A 20,693-nucleotide genomic window follows, 5' to 3' on the forward strand; every position below is an offset into this window, starting at 1 on the left:
CAAAGACTGGAAGTTGGTACGTTTAACTCTTCATTGAGAAGATGTTCCAACAGTCTTAGCGATACAAAGCAATTAGAAGAATGTATTTGGTAGGGAGAATCATAGCTTCATTACTTTTTTAATGATCAAGCGTTTTTCCTGCTGAAATTTACATTTACAATGAATGGTGCTTGCAGCAATTTATTTTCTTTCCACATTAATGAAGCCCATTGATCTTTGATACCACTGCATATAAATCTGTCACTTATTAATGGCCATTGTTGCTCCAAACAGCTTCAGAATACTTCATGAACTCTGAAATGATTGTCCAGAGAAGGCATTTCATACATAAAATGTAGCCGATTATCAACCATTACACTATTTTCTTTTAAAATCTGTACAAATTTCTTTTGCTCCTGCCCAATCCAAGATCGCATTGAATCACTCACCTGGTACGGTGTGACATGGGTGTGTACATCAATGCCTGTTTCAGCAAAAACTTTCAAAATATCTGGATGGGTAATCCACGTCTCAGATCCCCCAGAGTGTCCACCATCTAGCCAATACATAGCTTCTATATTTTCTATAAAAGAACTGATATCTTTGTCTTTTTTGGCTTGTTCAAGTTCATGGAGCAACTGATTTAAGACCACACAGCCTTTGCTGAAACCAACCAGAGTAAGTGATAAGGAATCTTTTACAGATGGCAAACCAAAATGAATTGCAGAGACCTCCTGACATGTTCCACATTTTGTTTCAACAGGACAGCCACTTGTATCATACACAGAAAGGTTATAGCCTCTGTTAACATACTTGTTATTCTGAGACCGTAGAACATTTTGTGCCACTGGAAATGCATTCACTAGCAATGAAAATAATTGTTTGAAAGCTACCACTTCTCCAGAGTGTGTTGGTGCTCCAAACATGTTGCTCTCTACAAAGTTGTCATAACAGCTGAACTTGTGCAGATGCATACGGGAGGACTTCACAATCCAGATGTTGTAGGTGGTAAACCGCTTAGACAAAAGTGCAGCAACATCTTCAAAGCTCCAGTGCATCCAGCGGAAATTCTCTGAATGAGCTGCCATGACATCCCTGTAATTCTGTAATAGAAAGAAAACCCCACCCAAAACCATGGGTAGTTTTGTTTACCAATTGTGCAAATACTATCTTGAATAATTCACCAATTACTAAAGTAATCCTTATACTATCTTGAATAATTTAGCAATTACTAAAAGGTAGAGTGCCTATTTCTATTGTACTTATGATCATTTCATGACAGAATAATGCACTATAATTCAGCAAAATATCAATCCATAATCCAATCTACAAATGAAAGGACTGCTTTGAATAAGAGATTAAAGTGTTTGTGCATGTAAAATTAAATTAAGAGCACATCCTAATAAAGTTTGCATTACTGAATTAAACATTAAAAAATAAAATATGAACATGTGTATCCCCCCTCTCTGGTCTTCAATGGTGTCAGATACTAACACTTTTTGGGATCTATAGTATTGTACAGTGCCATCTCAAGTATTATTTCCTTATTCTTTAGAGCAGGGGTGTCCAAGTTTTTTCTGCAGTGAGCCACTGCAGTGTGCGTGGGCCGCACTCATTTTTCACTGAGAGAAAATATGGCCTTTTAGCTTTATAATGCATATTAATACAGGGTTAATTTGGCGATAATTAAAAAAGCATTGGAAAAGTTTTTTTGATGAACTTTTATATGTCATTCTATCAACACTAAATTACTTAAACAGTAAAACAAAGTCAGTCCACAAATCAATGAAAAAAAGTTTAAAAACTGCACAAGGCTGGAGCACACTGGATTTAAGATGGCTGACGCACACTGGAGGCAGGGCCGGATTAAGACACACACACCAGGACAGGCGCTGTCACGCCGACACCCAAACACACACACCAGGACAGGCTCCGCCACACTGACCACCATACATACACACACACCAGGACAGTCTCTGCCACACCGACCCCCATACACACACACACACCAGGACAGGCCCTGCCACACCGACCCCCATACACACACACACACCAGGACAGGCCCTGCCACACCGACCCCCATACACACACACACACACCAGGACAGGCTCTGCCACACCGACCCCCATACATACACACACCAGGAGAGGCTCTGCCACACCGACCCCCATACACACACACACCAGGACAGGCTCTGCCACACCGACCCCCATACACACACACACACACACACCAGGACAGGCCCTGCCACACCAACCCCCATACATACACACACACAAGGACAGGCTCTGCCACACCGACCCCCATACACACACACACACCAGGACAGGCTCTGCCACACCAACCCCATACACACACACAGGACAGGCTCTGCCACACCAACCCCCAAACACACACACACCAGGACAGGCCCTGCCACACCGACCCCCAAACACACACATACACACACCAGGACAGGCCCTGCCACGCCAACCCTCAAACACACACACACCAGGACAGGCTCTGCCACACCGACCCCCTAACACACACACCAGGACAGGCTCTGCCATACCGGCCCCCAAACACACACATCAAGACAGGCTCTGCCACACTGACACCCAAACACACACCAAGACAGGCTCTGCCACACCGACACCCACACACCAAGACAGGCTCTGCCACACGGACACTTAAACACAGACACACACACACACACACCAGGACAGGCTCTGCCACACTGAAGCATTAAAAAAAAATATTTTCTACACTGCTTTGTCATTAACTGCCACTTTTGTATTTTTTGCCCCCTTGTGTATTGATGCCCCAGCCCGGCCCCCTTTAGTATTGATTGTGTCCCCCCACAACCTTGTGTATTGCCCCCCCTTTGTGCAGTTATGCCCCCACAGCCTTGTATATTGATTTATGTGATGTCCCAGCCAATCCCCTCCCTTGTGTATTGATGCACCCACCCTTTTTGTATTGGCTAATGTGATGCCCAACCACTGCCTATTGATGCCCCCACTGCCATGTGTATAACCCCCAGCCACCCCCTATTTATTTTGTAATGCCACACCCCAGCCACCCCCTTTTGTATTTAATTTTTGTCTCAAGGGAATCCCCCCCCCCCCTTGAATATGTGTCTACTTTCCTATAACCCCTATTTGTTTGATAATACTTAACTTTTTGGGGGGTTTTCCCTGCTGCCCCGTGACAATCCTCTCCCTGTCAGGAGGAATTTTTCTGTGAGTCCGCCCCCTTGATCTTAAAAGGGGCGGGACGAAGAGCTGAGGCACTGCTGCCACCGGGCGGCCCGGACGTGAAGTTCAAAGCAGCGCCGCACGTTTGACACCCCTGCCTTAGAGTGTGTGTGTGTGTGGGGGGTGTCAATGCAAATTTTTCCACCTGGTAGACTTTCATAGCTTTGTTATACTTCAACTTACATTAACTAGGGAAAACTATTTTTAATAGTTTAAGGAACACAGTGCATCTGATCACATGATAGTGGTAAAAAAGTAATTGTTTTCCCCTACCATTTCCATATAAATTACAAACTGAAAATAATAGTAACAGAATTATTATCTTAAAAGCTCCACCCACTTGGTAGATTAACTTGTTGAGTGGCAGAGGTTGTTACATTTACTCTGGGAAGTTCCCCGCCCCAGTTGTCAGCCTTTCATTGGTAGCACAACATGCGCCCAAATCACAAGCCGAAAAGTGGTTTCAAGCCAAAAAAATTATGGATGAAACCAAAAATCTGCAAATCGTGATCGTGACACCCCACAAACATTATATCGTATGAAAGATTTAAAAGTCTCCCCACTTACCTTTTTATGTGGCCCAAAGCAACCACAAATCCTTTTTCCCCATGTTCTAGGCATATTTGAAGATGAATGCTGCACACTAGGCTACCAGTTAAAAAAAAAAAAAAAAAAAAGCACAGAGACCGCATGTGTGGTGTGTCAACGTTAGTCATGAGGGAACCCAAAACCATGAGTGCAAAGTGGCTTCAACTGTTCTACAGCTGAACAAGCAACCTCATGATTTTGCGTAAACTATATATAAGATAAAAGCACATTGCCTACAGATTTCAAAGACATCCATTAATGTAATTATTTCAGTTACAAATATTTTCAGGTTTTACCTCAACCTTTTCACATTTTGTGCACATACCAGATGACACACATTGAAGTCACTTCTTTTTCCAAACTGCAGCCTTCCTTACCTAGGTTTGTAGGTATTTCTTAAAATGTCTCTTCATCAATCTAATTGCATTACGTATATTGGAGAGTTGATACACTTCTTTTTAACAGAGATGATGTATGTACAGTTGTGGCCAAAAGTTTTGAGAAAGACACAATTACTAATTTTCACAGTCTGCTCCCTCAGTTTAGATGATGGCAATTTGCATACACTCCAGAATGTTATAAAGAGTGATCAGATGAATTTCAATCAATTGCAAAGTCCCTCTTTGCGATAAAAATGAACTTATTTCCAAAAAAACATTTCCGTTGCATTTCAGCCCTGCCTCAAAAGGACTAGCTGACATCACGTCACTGATTTTCTCGTTAACACAGAGTGTTGACGTGGACAATGCAGGAGTAATTAAGTAATTAAGTATTCATAGAAAGGCTGAACTTGATTTCTTTTTTCAGCCTATATAACAATGTAACTATGTAAGATATAAAAGTTGATTAAAAAAAAACTTTTCCACTGCCTTTTTCATCATCGACAAATTAACCCTGTATTAATATGCATTATAAAGCTAAAAGGCCATATTTTCTCTCAGTGAAAAATGAGTGCGGCCCACGCACACATACATTTCTGATGAAGTGGCCCACTGCAGAAAAAACTTTGACACTCCTGCATTAGACAAATGAAGGGCAATATATAAATGAAGATAAAGATCTAACCGACTGCTTAAATGTTTCTATTATGTTTTTACAGAGGAAGGTGAAGGCAAGGGACCCCAGTTATCAAAGAGCAATAGAATGACAGGTGTGTCTACAGAGGAAGTAGTTTTACTTTGGGACACACAAAGAACGGAATAAGACAAGGTTGTCCTCCAGCCCCTCTCTTGTATGTCTTATCGATTGAGCCATTAGCCCAATCGATAAGTATGCAAAAAAAACCAAACCAGAATGTTGCAGAATCTTGTAATACCTTTTTTATTGGACTAACAGTATTTAAAATACCACATTTGCTCGATTATAAGACTAGCTCTGAAAAAAATGCTCTGAAAAATATCCCTTGTCTTCTAATCGAGGTCGTCTTCTAATCAGACCTCAAACAGCTGAAAAAAAATGTCCGCTGGGGCCAGGCTGCTTACTGGTGCTTTGGTCATGAGCAGTGTCTCTTGTACTAGCAGCAGGAGAACAGGAAACCAGCAGAGTCGTCACATGACTCTGCCCCCCTCCTTCTTCCTCTGGGGCGGGACAAGAGAATTTGCAGGGGAAGCAGCCGAGCCCCTGCAGAAGTCTGCGAGTGAGAGATCTGCAGTTCAGGTAAGGGGTGGGGGGGGTTTATGAGCAAGTATGTGTGGAATGAATGAGTATTTAAATGTTTGAGAATGAGTGTGTGTGTGTGATAGCATGTGTAAGGGGGGGGCAGCATGGCATAGGGAGGCTGTAATGACACTCCTATCATCCCCAGGTTGTAGCATATACTGGCTGCCTGGGCTTGATAGGAGTGTGATTGCTGTTAGCAGTATATATATATATATATATATATATATATACACACACATACACACACACACACACTGCTCAAAATAATAAAGGGAACACTTGTGTAACTCGACACAATGTAACTCGAAGTCAATCACACATCTGTGAAATGACCTCCAGCAGGCCACAAATGTGCATGTGTCCACTCAAATGGACATGAGGGTGGTATGAGGGCCCGACGTCCACAGGTGGGGGTTGTGCTTACAGCCCAACATCGTGCAGAATGTTGGAAATTGGCCAGAGAACACCAGGATTGGCATATTCGCCACTTGTGCCCTGTGCTCTTCACAGATAAAAGCAGGTTCACACTGAGCACATGTGACAGACGTGACAGAGTCTGGAAGCGCCATGGAGAACGTTCTGCTGCCTGCAACATCCTCCAGCATGACTGGTTTGGCGATGGGTCAGTAACATGTGCTTGCCAGAGGTAGCCTGACTGCCATTAGGTACCGAGATGAGATCCTTAGACCCCTTGTGAGACCATATGCTGGTGCGGTTGGCCCTGGGTTCCTTCTAACGCAAGACAATGCTAGACCTCATGTGGCTGGAGTGTGTCAGCAGTTCCTGCAAGAGGAAGGCATTGATGCTATGGACTGGCTCGCCCGTTCCCCAGACCTGAATCGGATCGCGGCGATGCAGCTATTTAGCGGCAGCCCGTACATGTAAGGGCATTGTCGTTAACACGTTGCACGGCAACCCCGTACATATACGTGGATTGTCGTTAAGGGGTTAATGGAGTTCTGTGGATATATGAGTCTATGTTTTACAACAACAAACTGTTCATTCCTGCTGTACTCAATTCAAGGTAGTTGTGTCTACTTATTGGGTACACATAGCAGGGTTCCAAGGTGCGCATACTGGCTGGTGCTGGAAGTTATTCCGGGGAACAACAGGAGCATACTAGGTGATCTCTAGGAGTTACTACAGCTTTCTTGGTGAACCCGTTACATATAGCTTTTATTAAATATGAAAAAGTTGTTTACATGAATACACTAGTAAAACTTTTTTCCTATAGGGTCGTCTTATAAATCAGGCTTTCTTTTTTTCCTAAATTAATATTTAGATTTGGGGGGGGGGTCTTATAATCGAGCAAATACGGTAATAGACAAGCTTTCGGGAGTCCTCCCTTTATCAAGTCACTCCAAACCCTAATCGATAAGAAATACAGTTGAGATATCAGGAATTAAAACAAGACATAATGAAAATAAGATCACTTTTTGCAGATGATGTTATCTTGACACTGCCACAACCAGAAAAATCAATAAAATATGTGTTGGATAAGATTAAAGAATACAGTTAACTCTCAAACTATAAATTAAATATTAAATCTCAGATTATATCAATTCATCAAACGGAAGAACAAGCAAAGATAATGAGATCATATATAAATGTGGACTGGAGTAACAACACTCTCGATTATTTAGGTATAAAAATAAAATACAATCTTAAAGAAACGGTTAGAGATAATTATACTATATTAACTATTATTTTTGGTACCTCAAGTCCCAGAGCAATTTTTGGGGTATGTCGGTTTAGCGATTATTCTCCTTTCCTGTGAATAGTGTACCCATGTTAACTATATATTGTTTTTTCAAGGAGAGATAGAGCTTTCTTTTGATACCATAGTTTGATGATAGCTAGATGTTATGCTAGGGCAATGGGATGTAAGGTTTTTAATTTTTTATGATTATCTTTTTTATATATTTTTTTTACATTTATTTTGTTTTGAATTATATATATATATATATATTTTTTTTATTTTTTTTTTTACACAAAAATGGTTAGAGGTCCTCTTAGGGACCTCCTGAACATGCCAGTGATGTCACAATTATGTCACATTATTATTTTTTTTATTATTTATATTATTATTTTAATGATTTTTTTTATTATTACATGAATAAACTTTTTTTTTTTTTTTTCTGAAAAAAGAATGATAACACCTCATGGTTTGATATTGAAAAGGAGGCTATAAATCTCTCACAACCATACAATATTATTTGGATAAATTATGAAACAACTAAATTTGTAAAAAGTGACATTTTATTAAAGATATAATAAAGACACTAGAAGAGAAGAGAAGAGTTGAAGAGGAGTATAAAATTAGTGTCCTTCGTTCAACACCAATTGAAGTATTGATAATTGATATAAGGGATATAGACCTAAGCAAATGGAAACAAACAAATATAAATTACATATCAGACTTAAACGAACCAGAAACATTTTTATCATGGACCTTATGAAAAGAGAAATGGGATTTACCAATCACTAAAATACATAGTTAGGCAGGGTAATGCAGACTAATCTTGATGTTTCTTCTTTGCAGGAGGATTTAGATAGAGTTGGGGACTGGGCGTGCAAGTGGCAGATGAGGTTGAATATAGAGAACTGCAAAGTTATGCATTATGGTAAAAAGAATAAAAAAGCAACCTATTCTTTAAATTGAATATCCTTGGAGAAAACTACCAATGAGAAGGACTTAGGAATAATGATTGCCAACAGACTTGACAACAGTGCGTAATGCCAGCAAGCAGCTGCGAGTGCCAATAAGGCATTTGGCATGCATAAAAAGAGGTATTAATTCAAGGGAGGAGGATATTATCTTCCCTCTTTACAGGTCAATGGTAAGACCTCACCTTGAATACGCAGTTCAATTCTGGGCACTGGTCCTTAAAAAAGACATTATGGAACTAGAAAAGGTGCAAAGGAGAGCTACAAAATTAATAAGGGGAATGGGTGATACTAGTTATGAAGAGAGACTAAAAAAATAAAAATTATATATGCTAGAAAAACGGCGTCTCAGAGGGGATATGATAACATTATATAAATATATGCAGGGCCAATATAATGAACTCTTCAGTGGCCTGTTAACAGGAGATACAAAGAACAAGAGGAGTGGAGATTTCATAGACAACAACAACAGGAAGGGATTCTTTACAGTGAGTACAATAAAAGGTATGGAAATCACTGCCAAGGGAGGTGGTGTTATCAAATATATTAGATGCCTTCAAAAGGGGTCTGGATATTTTTTTTTAGAAAGGCATGACATACAGGGCTATAAATAGAACAACATTAATATTTTAAACCTTCTTGATCCAAGGAGAAATCCGATTACCTCTTGGAGTCAAGAAGGATTTTTTTCCCCTGATGGCTGAATTCGAATTAGCTTTAATTGGTTTTTTTTTGCCTTCTTTTGTATCAAGAATAGGAAGGTTGGGTAGAAGGGTTGAACTTGATGGACTTAGGTCCATATTAAGACCAACTTTATGAATATATATATATATATATATATATATATATATATATATATATATATATATATATATATTATATATACATACACACACCGTATTGGCTCGGATATAGGCCGCACCCTAAAAGTTAGGTGCTTTTTTTTAAAGAAAAAAGTTTCTACCCCCCCCCCGAGTATGCTGCCACTCTGTCCCGAAGATGTGCCCCCCCGAGATATGCTGCCACTCTGTCCCCCCACACCAGGCTTACCGGTGCAGACTCCACGGGGTCTTGCGGGGCCGGCTACGCATAACACGTATTCAACTTCCGGTGCCGGCACTTCCGTCGTGGGAAGTATCGGCAAGGAAGATTGTTTGCGCGGACGTTCACCGGCTGCGGCGATGCGAGCATAAACAACCTCCGCTGCCGGCACGTCCGCACGATGCACTTTAAAAATCTCCCTTGCCGGGACTCCCCCCGTGGGAATTCCCGGCAAGGGAGATTGTTAAAGCACATCGTGCAGACGTGCCGGCAGCGGAGGTGGTTTACGCGCATCGCCACTGCCGATGAACGTCTGCACGATGCGCTTAAACAACCTCACGTGCCGGCAAACCCCCCATGGGAAGTGCTGGCAGGAGAGGCTGTCTCAGCGTATAGGAGAGTAGGATGCAGGTCCCCTGCACCGCTGTGGGGGATCTGTAGCCTAATCCTAACTGCATGTCCCGGGCGTCGGGCGCTAGACCCCGAATAGAGGCCGCAAGTGCGGCCTCTATTCGGGCAAATACGGTATATATATATATACACACATATACACACACTAAATATAGTTATTTAAGAATCAAACATTTTCTCCAATTAGCGGGAGTCACAAGATCTTCAATATTTGAGGAGCTCCTTAATAAACACTATAAATCGAGACTAATTTATCGGGTAAGATTAGTAAAGGAAAATTTGAAAATAGATGACCCTTTAACTAATAAAGAAAAATGGGAAAAATATACTGGTGAAATATACTTAAAAGAAGATTGGTTACAAGCATATAATCAAATTAAGAAATTCTCACACTATCTGGGTATGCATGAATTATATTATAAAATTATCCAAAGATGGTACAGAACTCTGGTACAGATCTTACAATATGATAAGAACCCAGACAGTGTTGGACATGTGAAAAAGAAGAGGGTACAATTTACCATATGTGGTAGGAGTGTGAAGAGATGGGGAGAATATTAGCTACACTTTTTAAGGTAATAAAGTATTAAAATGCAAGATTGACCCAACTCCCGAACTATTCATTTTTTATATAGGGCTTTCCTAATGTAATTATAAGAACAAAAGAATTGTGAAAAACCAGTGTCAAAAATGCGTACAAGAAAGAATAAAAAAGATACTTTCCTTTCTCTTTTTAAACCGGATACACAGCTGCAAACCTGTAATAACACTCTCCCGGTGTTAGAAAGATAATTTTGATCCACTAGGGGGCACTTGTGTTTTTGGTCGGTTTTTCAATTTGAAAAATAAAAAAAAGAAATAACTATGATAGTGTAGTATGTAAAGCTAGGTCTTTACGTAGAAAATCGTGTATATGCACTCACACACTGAATGAGATGATCAGGCCTTGTATATAAACCCACCACGATCCGTATGTGGAGTATATATGGAGAAAAACAAAAATATAAAGAACACAATGGTGTTGTAACTTAACAGAGTTCTGGCACGCCACAACAGATGTACACTTACAGTTAACAACTGATGTGTCAGGCGCATAGAAGTTTGGTTTCCTCAGTCCTTCCCGGTCACGTGCTTGTATGTGAAGGTTTGTATATGAACTGATCCACCACGAGTATATATATATATATATATATATATATATATATATAAAACTTAGATTTATTCTGGGCACATGCCCGGTTCGATAAGATACACTACGTGTATAGGCTATACCTATACCGCGTTAAAAATAATATAAAAAACTGATTGAAAGTGAAATAAAACAACAAAGTCCAAAGTATGGGGACGGGAGCTCTATCCGTCCTCTCTCGACGCGTTTCGCCTAGAATGCGGCTTCCTCAGGAGTATTCTGTGTTGTTTCGTTGGTCTTTTTATCCGTGTGGGGGGGCGCCATCTTGGGTCCCTGACGTCCATACGTCTGACGTCAGTACGTGTACCTGTCTTGGCGTCGTTCGTCATTCATCTGCTCGGTCTAGCCTCCTCCGTCTGGTACAGCCTCCTCCGTCCGTCCCTCTCGCGTGGCGGTGGTTGAAGGTAGGTGTTCGGTGGATAAACGAAAAAGTAAAGGTTATTGTTGTCAAATAAAGATTATCATGATCGGGTGAAAAACACACCCTTCCACTTGCGGTCTATGAATTCTATTTCTGTGTTTTTGTAGGTGCGCCTCTCATTTGGAATAGCTTTTCGTCATTTTGACCGGCATTGGGAGAAGGCTACCACGGCAACTCTAATGTGGATATAAAGTTGATAAATCAAATTTAATTAATTTATTTTTATTCGTTCCGATATACTGCTTTTATTAAATTTGAAGTGTATCTTATCGAACCGGGCATGTGCCCAGAATAAATCTAAGTTTTATATATATACATATATATATATATATATATATATATATATACATATATATATATATATATATATATATATATATACATACATATATATATATATATATACATACTCGTGGTGGATCAGTTCATATACAAACCTTCACATACAAGCACGTGACAGGGAAGGACTGAGGAAACCAAACTTCAATGTTGTTAACTGTAAGTGTACATCTGTTCTGGCGTGCCAGAACTCTGTTAAGTTACAACACCATTGTGTTCTTTATATTTTTGTTTTTCTCCATATATACTCCACATACGGATCGTGGTGGGTTTATATACAAGGCCTGATCATCTCATTCAGAGTGTGAGTGCATATACACCATTTTCTACGTAAAGACCTAGCTTTACATACTACACTATCATAGTTATTTCTTTTTTTTATGTTTCAAATTGAAAAACCGACCAAAAACACAAGCGCCCCCTAGTGGATCAAATTTAATTATACTCAGAAAAATTTCATAATTCAATTATTACTAGCCTGTAAATTGGTTATAGCGAGGAATTGGAAAAAAATAGGGAGAATATCAGGGGAATTCCTCTTCCATTTTACATTGGAATTGGATACTATGCAAGTATAGGTAAATATAAAACATATTTGCATATATGGACTCCGTGGACAACCTATGCACATGCAACATAAAGAGTAAAAATAAAAAAGGAGAGACAACTCAGATTAGTTAAGATGATACCTAAGTGGCTAATAAATTAAATATGGATGGTTGATAGATGTTGGAGAGAATTAGAGTTAAAATTAATTTATAAATTGGAAAGCCATATTCCCCATAAGTTAAAACATAATAGAAATTAAGCTATGGTAAAACATGGAGGAAATAAGGGTCAATACAAATATGAATGAGTATGTACTATGTATTTAGTTATTTATGTAGTTATGTACTGTACAATATACTTGTATTTATGTATGTATTTGTTTATACTTGAAATAAAAAAAATAAAAAGAATTCGGGAGTGTCTTGGCAAAACCCACAGTAGACTTATTTAAAAGCTGCTGTTGATAAGAGTAGTTCCAGAAGACTGGAAGTTGGAAATTACAGTTCTACTTAGCAGGGAGGACTCTCCAAATGAATAAGTCTTACGTCAGTTGTTGAGAATTTAGTGGAAATCATTCTAGAAGATTGTTAAATATCTGGATGTAAATGGTTTACATGACCAGAAACAGATGAGTTTACTCCAGTGATATCTTGTCAAAGTAACGTAACCTCTTCATGGCCTGAGTGAACCCAGTAACCAGAGCTTTGTTTGCCATGTTTGGTATAGCTTTGTTCAGCTATGTTTGCCCTTTTCTGTGTACCCACTCAAAATGATATACATTATTCTTCAAGGATAGATAGGGCCTTCTGTTTGTAACAGTTTTTAGTATAGTCATTTAATATTTGGGCCATTGTACGTAGGATTTCTTCTACAAACTAGGTACTGCTGATAAAACAAAACAAAAAAACCCAAATTCTTGATCAGCAACATCCCCTGAGTAGAATACCCTACATGCATATATATATATTTTTTTTTTTTTTATTTTTTTTTTACAGTACAAACAAAGATCCAGGAGACCAAAAGTAAGGATAAGTGGAGGACATTCATGAAGGCAAACATAAGGTACAAAACCACAGACGCAAAACCACAGGTCACAACACGCAACCATCCCGCCCATCATTAAGATCAAAAGCCCGGGACAGGGAGAGTACCTCTCAGGACTTGAAGGCAGTACCATTCTGTGGTATTAAATGTTTGGTATAACGACAACCTGGTATCACTATCCAGCGTTGCGATAAATGGGGACCAACGGTTAAACAGAAATTTAACCTTGCTTTCCTTATGGAGAACGGCTTCAAGCCAATCCATCTGAAACAGAAGGCGTAATCGCGACAGGACCATAGGCATTAAAGGTGGCTGAGGAGCAATCCATTGGGACAATATTGCCCGTTTGGCCACTGCCGAGATAGTGAGCAAGAGAGATTTAGCTCTTGCTGCAGAGGGAGGAACAGGATCAGGGATCATACCAAAAATTGCCCATTCAACAGAAATTACAAAACGAATGCCCAGAGTATCTGTAATGTACAACTGTAGGGCATTCCAGAACGGGACAATAGAACTGCAGGACCACAAGCCGTGAAGAAGATCCGCCCCAGGTGAGCGGCATTTCAGACATCGGGAATGATCATCTAAACCCATTAAGAACCGGAGTTTGGGGGTGACATAGGCTTTATGCAGGATTTTAAGGAACATTTCACCATAATCCCTAGACACCAAGAGTTTGGAATTGCGGGAGTACGCCTGGAGAACTTGTTTTTGACACAGATTTGGAAAATCAGTTTTCCAGGAGGCAATGCCCGCCGTATGGGTCTCCCAATCGATAATTGGGCGAAGCAGGTTATAGATTGTAGACATAGTGAGCAGTGGGGCAGATGATATCGTGATCCGGTCTAAGGGGTGGTTGGAGTTAGCCCCAGAGAGGTGGGGAAGCAGCGCATTAACATAGTTACTGAGCTGGAGGTAGTGAATAGGATGATTTCGAACAGTAGGGAATTTAGCTTGGAACCGCGAGAACGTCAACAGTTTACCCTCTCGCGGGTCAAGGAAGTCACCAACGACCCGACCGCCCACCCGGGCGAGTCTCCTAAAGACAACATCCTCCCTCCCGTGTTGGAACTGCGGGTTGCGAACCAAGGGCAAGAACCGGGAATAATGGACCTCCAAGCCCAGGCGACGTCGAACACGCTCCCAGGCCTTCATTGTATGATATAACAACGGATTAGCGACCACATCGGGAGGTAAAGTACTTCTAGGCTGATGCAGGAGAGAGGCCAAAGAAATGGCAGGAAAGAGTTGCTGCTCCAGGGTCACGTTGGTGAACCTAGACCTGCCACTCAGCCAATCTGCCACAAAGCGGTAGTTAGAGGCCAGAGCATAATCTAATAGGTTCGGCAAATTCACCCCCCCGTTATGAGCCGGCTGCTGAAGTTTCACCAACGAAATGCTAGCTTTTTTGTTGCACCACAGAAACTTACGCAGCAGCGCATTATGATATTGGACATCCTTCCTCTTCAAGGTAATGGGCAACATGTGAATCGGGTACAGTAGTTTGGGGAAAAAGGCCATTTTGTATAAGTGACATCTACCTAAGAAGGAGAGATTAAATTTGGACCAAGTTTTAAAAGAGTCTTCCATTTGACGCAACAACGGGGAAAAATTTAGTTTGTAAAGATGTGCCAGATTTATGGGGATGGTAAGACCTAGATACTTCAAGGAGGGAAGTCGAGTCCAATTGAAAGGGAACGCCCCCCCCCAGCCACGTTTAGCCTGCGGGAAAATGGGAAGCGCTTCAGTCTTAAGCCTATTGATTAAGAATCCCGAGGCCTTATGAAATTGGTCAAATAGGGTAAGCAGATGAGGCATCGCCGCTTTGGGATTGGAGAGATATAACAAAAGATCATCAGCAAAGGCGGCAACCTTCAATTCGACAACACCCACCCTGATTCCCTCAAGCTCGGCGGAACGCTCAATAGCACGAACTAGAGGTTCAATCGCCAGATTAAAAAGTAGAGGGGACAGGGGACAGCCTTGGCGAGTACCCCTACCCAAGGAGAACCAGCGGGAGTTCATATTATTCACCGCAACCTGAGCCACCGGGGAATGATACAACGCTCGAAACATTTGTACAAAAGGCAACCCGAAATGATGGTATTTGAAAAAACTAACAAGGTATGGCCAGGAAATTCTATCGAACGCCTTATCAGCATCACAACTAAGTATTATAGAGGCCTTGCTGTTAGTTAGTTTAGCAGTAAGAATAGCTGAGATAAGGCCCCTAATATTTTGAGTAGAGTGGCGCCCTTTAACAAATCCGGTCTGAGAAGGAGAAGTGAGTGCCATTAGAATAGGTTGCAGTCTAGAGGCCATAATCTTGGTGTATATTTTGAGATCTTGGTTCAAGAGGGAAATAGGGCGATAGGAGGAGAGCAAAGTAGGGTCCCTGTGTGGTTTGGGAAGGACTATGATACGGGAGGGCGTGAAATCCCTCGGGGGGACCTTCCCCTGCAGATATCCATTATAAACATCAGCAAGGTGTGCCGGTAGATACGTAGAGAGAAGTTTATATATATATTTTTTTTAATTTAAAGGAGGCAATTGCTCCCTAACATACTACACTATTTTTCTTAATTTGAAACTCCAGATTGGAGTAAAAAGGGGTTAATGTTAATGTATGTTTCTAGTAGGAGGAGCACAAGGTGTTTGGGCACCTATTGTTCCTGAGTTGTTTTTTTTGTTTTGTTTACTTCTTTAACTTTTCTTTCGGACCAGAAGTTTGCTTCCATGTAGGGCTACAACTAACGATTATTTTCATAACTGATTAGTTGGCCGATTATTTTTTTATCCGATTAATCGAAAAAATAAATTTTTCATTTATTTAACCCCTTAACGACAAAGCCCGTACATGTACAGTCGTGCAATGTGATCACGACAAAACCATGTACGGACTGCCACGATCGGCGGCTTTGCAGCAACCACGGAAGCCTCACAAGGGAGGCTGATCGTGGATCCGGGGAGGAAAGCCCTCCCCATAAGAAAAATGGCCGCCGCAGCACCGATCATCAAAGATCACAGAGGCGGCAGGCTAAAACAGCTTAGGAAGCGATCGGAATCGCTTCCTAAGCATAAACGGTGTTGCTGACATGTATTGAGGCATGTAGCAACACAACCCCCTTACCCAGATAGCCTTGTGATTGCTCCGAAGAGCAACCACAAGAGCCATCATGTAAATGACGTTTTTTTTTTTTAGCAAGTCCTACAATTCACGCTATATCTTCACATTCAAATTCCCGCATGGCAAGAGTTAAAATATTGGCATTATAAATGCCCATAGGGTGCCTAGTTTTAAAAGAATTATGATTTGATGGGGTAAATTGAAGCTGATGAGCATCTGCGTGATGTGCGTAGACAACCTCTGCTTCTGGCCGGCACTTTTGCTGGAGTTTCTATGACTGAGCACTGGAAGGTCATGCGACACCGGTGCTCGATCATAGAAGCCTCAGTGCAAGTGCCAGCAGTAGCAGAGGATGTCTGCTCACATCACAGATGCCCACTGGCTGCCCCTACTAGACACCAAGGAGTCTGGAGCACGGGGGGGGGAGTAAGTCTGGGGGGGCATATCAAGAATGAGAGAATGATCCGGGTCCCCTGCGGCAGATCCTCCTCTCTGGCAGCCGGCAAACGGTGCGCAATGCATGCAGACAACCTCCGCTGCGCTGGCCGATACTTCCGCCAGAGCTTCTATGGTTTAGCACTGGAAGGCCATGTCACGCTGGTGCTTCATCATAGAAGCCCCGGTGGAAGTGGAGGACAGTAGCGGAGGATGTCTGTGTGCATCCAACAGATACCCCCAGCCCCACCGGCTGTCAGAGAGGAGGATCCGGGTCCCCTGCAGCGCTGTGGGGAATCTGGATCTTAGTGTTATTATCCAACCTCAATTTGAGGCCAGATTATAAAACAAGGGGTATTGCCTCTTCTAATCTATAAAATCGATTACATCGATTAGTTGTTGCAGCCCTACTTCCATGTCATTCCCAGTAGCATTTAGAGGAGAAAAACAGAATTTATTGCAGCACTTTTTTTGCTGAATTTGGAATTTTCAGGCAGAGTAGTCGATAGTGTCAATAGTGTTGAATAAACTATGTGCAGATTCTTCAAAACGATTGCGTTACAAATCTGATATGCCAGCTGCATCTGTCCAAAACGTTGAGACAGTCCTAGTAGCACGTAACCCGGGAGGAGGTTCCTTTCCAGTCTCTGCATTAGCTTCCTTAATAGTCAACATAATAGAACTTGGAAAAGTGGCTCTGGCCACTTTCTGCCCCTTTCTCAGTCCTGTTTGGATGCTGTCCTATTCATATAAATTTGCAGACATCTGCAGAGAGCTAAAGAGTGAAGGATGGATTCCTTCTAGGGACAGAAGACTGATAGACAGATCTCCCGAAGAAGATGTAAATTCAGATATACTTTAGGTACGTATTATAGAGGTAGGCAAAGAACACAATCATTCAAAACATAGCTCCTTAACAGAAAGTGCCGGCAACTCTCCTACTCTCCTAGCTGAAGTGAGAGTTATTTGCAAAGCAGTCTTTATCAGGAATTTTACATATAGTTCTTCTAGAGGTTCAACTGGTGTTGTAGTTAGCTCGAAAAGAACCATAGTTAGATCCCAGGATGCTGACAAGCCTCCACATATTGCTTTTAGAAAATGTCTTACCTAATAATGTAATAGTAGTTGTGGATTGAGAAAAGCACTCAGCGCTGCCACTTGTACCTTTTAAAGTTGCTGGGAAAGACCTCAAAATCCCATCTGTAGGAAATCTAATATGAGGCTGAAAAACATCTTTGATACAGTGCCATCCACTAATATCGGCACCCTTGGTAGATATGAACAAAGGAAGCTGTGAAATATTGTCTTTATTGTTTAACCTTTTTCTTCAAAAAAATACAGAAAACCTCTGCCTTCATGATTATCAAACAATTGCAAACACAACACATGTTTACCCCCCCCAATAATTAAGTTAAACCAATGGAGCCAATATTAGTGGAGGGCACTGTAGATGTTTATTAGTACTGTCTACCAGGACCTGAAAATGTTCCAGATTTTGGAATAGTGGGGATTGGTAACAGGCTTTGTACTGAGCACCACAGTGAACAGAATTAGATCCGCAAATTCCTAAGCCAGGCCATCAATCTCAAATAGGCTGGGTTTTGATGTAGAACGGATCCCTGATGCAATAGGTTTAGCCTGGCCTAGACCAACTCCGGTAAAGGCATCTAAAGTGACAGACTGACCTTCTGATGATAAAAGAAAGCCTTGGATATGAATGGCTGTCACGTTTGACACAGGATACTCTGCCCAAATGCAGGTAGGCGACCACTGTATGGTTGTTGGCCTAGATCTTCACAGACATAGATCCTTAATCTTCAGCATAAATGCTTGAAACTGTCTTATATGAAAAAGAGCCCAGAGCACTCTTGCGGATGTCCTCAATCTCGGAAGCTTAATAATCGGCCTGAGACTGTATCTTCACTGTTTTATAGACAGGTCTATGAGGTTCTGGAGCTTGCTTTCCGGAAGTGTGTTAAGAAGGTTGGAGATGGGAGTTTTTCAGATTTAAAATCCATCCCAAGTCTCCGAGTCCTATAGTTCTGTGAATATAAGAACGCAGAAGATTCTCGGATGTTGCTACCAGTAACCGCTTGTCTAGGAAAGGGATTATCATTATGCCTTTCTTCCATAACATTGCTGTAATGTCTGAAATAGGTTTTGAAAAGATGCAGGCTAAAAGCCATAAGGTAGTGCTTGAAACTGAAAATGCTGAATTCTTGGAACTGCTACCTGCATTGTTCATTGCTTATAGGCAAATAAAAGGTACACATCTTGAAGAACCACTGTTCTTAATTGGATTTTATGGTCTCGAACCTGCAAATAAAAACAATTTAGGAATCTTAAACCCACAGCCATGTCAAAGACCGGAGAATAAATCCTGTCTCTGACATAATGGAACAGCATTAAATCTTCTTTTTGGGTATGGTCTTAGATAAGAAGACAGTGTCTACCTTCTCAATGCTGACACTAAAATCTTTTAAACCACATAACTAGGTGGTGTACGATATATATACTCACTGGCCACTTTATTAGGTACACCTGTCCAATTGCTTGTTAACACAAATGGCTAATCAGCCAATCACATGGCAGCAATTCAATGCATTTAGGTATGTAGACATGGTCAAGATAACTTGCTAAAGTTCAAACCCAGCTTCAGAATGGGTAAGAAAGGGGATTTAAGTGACATTGAACGTAGCCTGGTTGTTGGTGCTAGACTGGCTGGTCTAAATATTTCAGAAACTGCTGATCTACTGGGATTTTCACACACACAACCATCTCTAGGGTTTACAGAGAAAGGTCCGAAAAAGACAAAATATCCAGTGAGCGGCAGTTGTGTGGAAGAAAATTGTCAGAAGTCAGAGAATGGGCAGACTGATTCGAGATGACAGAAAGGCAACAGTAACTCAAATAACCACTCATTACAACCAAGATATGCAGAATATCATCTCTGAACACACATCAAACCTTGAATCAGATGGTCTACAGCAGCAGAAGACCACAACGGGTGCCACTCCTGTCAGCCAAGAACAGGAAACTGAGGCTACAATTGGCACAGGCTCACCAAAATTGGGCAATGGAAGACTGCAAGAACGTTGCCTGGTCTGATGAGTCTCGATTCTAGTTGCGACATTCAGATGGCAGGGTCAGAATTTGGTGTAAACAACATGAAAGCATGGATCCATTCTGCCTTATATCAACGGTTCAGGCTGGTGGTGATGTAATGGTGTGGGGGACCTTTTCTTGGCACACTTTGGGCCCCTTAGTACCAATTGAGCATCGTTTAAACGCGACAGCCTACCTGAGTATTGTTGCTGACCACGTCCATCCCTTTATGACCACATTGTATCCATGGTCTGATGGCTACTTCCAGCAGGATAATCTGCAGGAGAACAGGAAGCTAGCACAGTCCTCACATAACTCAGCCTCCCCCCTCCTTCCTTTGGGGGTGGGGCCAGAGAAGTTGCTCACACAGCCGGGCCCCTGCAGAAGTCTGCGAGTGGGAGATCTGCAGTTCAGGTAAGGGGGTGGGGGAGGGTTTTTGTGATTAATGTGTGAAGTATGTGTAATTAATGGAATGAATGAGTATTTAAATGTTTGTGAATGAGTGTGTGTGTGTGTGATAGCATGGATGTGTAAGGGGGGTGGTGGTGGTAGCATGGCATAGGGAGGCTGTAATCACACTACTATCATCCCCAGGTTCCAGCATGTACTGGCTGCCTTGGCTTGATAGGAGTGTGATTGCTGTTAGCAGTTATATATATATATATATATATATATATATATATATACCTCCAGAAATGCATTTTAACCCCAGAGTGGCATATAGGGGTATAAGGCATATCATGGGGCAGAGGGGCATATGGGGGTTAAAAGGCATATCATGGGGCACAGTGGCATATAGGAGGGTAGAAGACATTTCTGGAGGCAGAGTGGCATATAGAGGGGTTAAAAGGCACATCAAGGGGCAGAGTGGCAAATAGGGGGGTATAAGGCATTTCTGGGGGC

At 41.5% G+C, this 20,693-nt stretch overlaps 1 protein-coding gene across 1 annotated transcript in view; it reads right to left on the minus strand.

The window, feature by feature from the left end:
* Nucleotides 1-275: 275 nt before the first annotated feature.
* The window catches only part of LOC149287527 (mitochondrial protein C2orf69-like), a 30,368-nt gene continuing 9,950 nt past the window's right edge, over nucleotides 276-20,693 (minus strand). The window contains exon 2 of the mRNA XM_089492794.1: nucleotides 276-1,082. Within this exon, the coding sequence (XP_089348920.1) occupies nucleotides 276-1,082 (807 nt within the window). The remainder of the gene's footprint in view (nucleotides 1,083-20,693) is intronic.

The sequence above is a fragment of the Sceloporus occidentalis genome, unplaced genomic scaffold (genome assembly GCF_023333645.1).
Source record: "Sceloporus occidentalis isolate IW3139 unplaced genomic scaffold, rSceOcc1.0.p SCAF_59, whole genome shotgun sequence".
Lineage (NCBI taxonomy): Eukaryota > Metazoa > Chordata > Lepidosauria > Squamata > Phrynosomatidae > Sceloporus > Sceloporus occidentalis.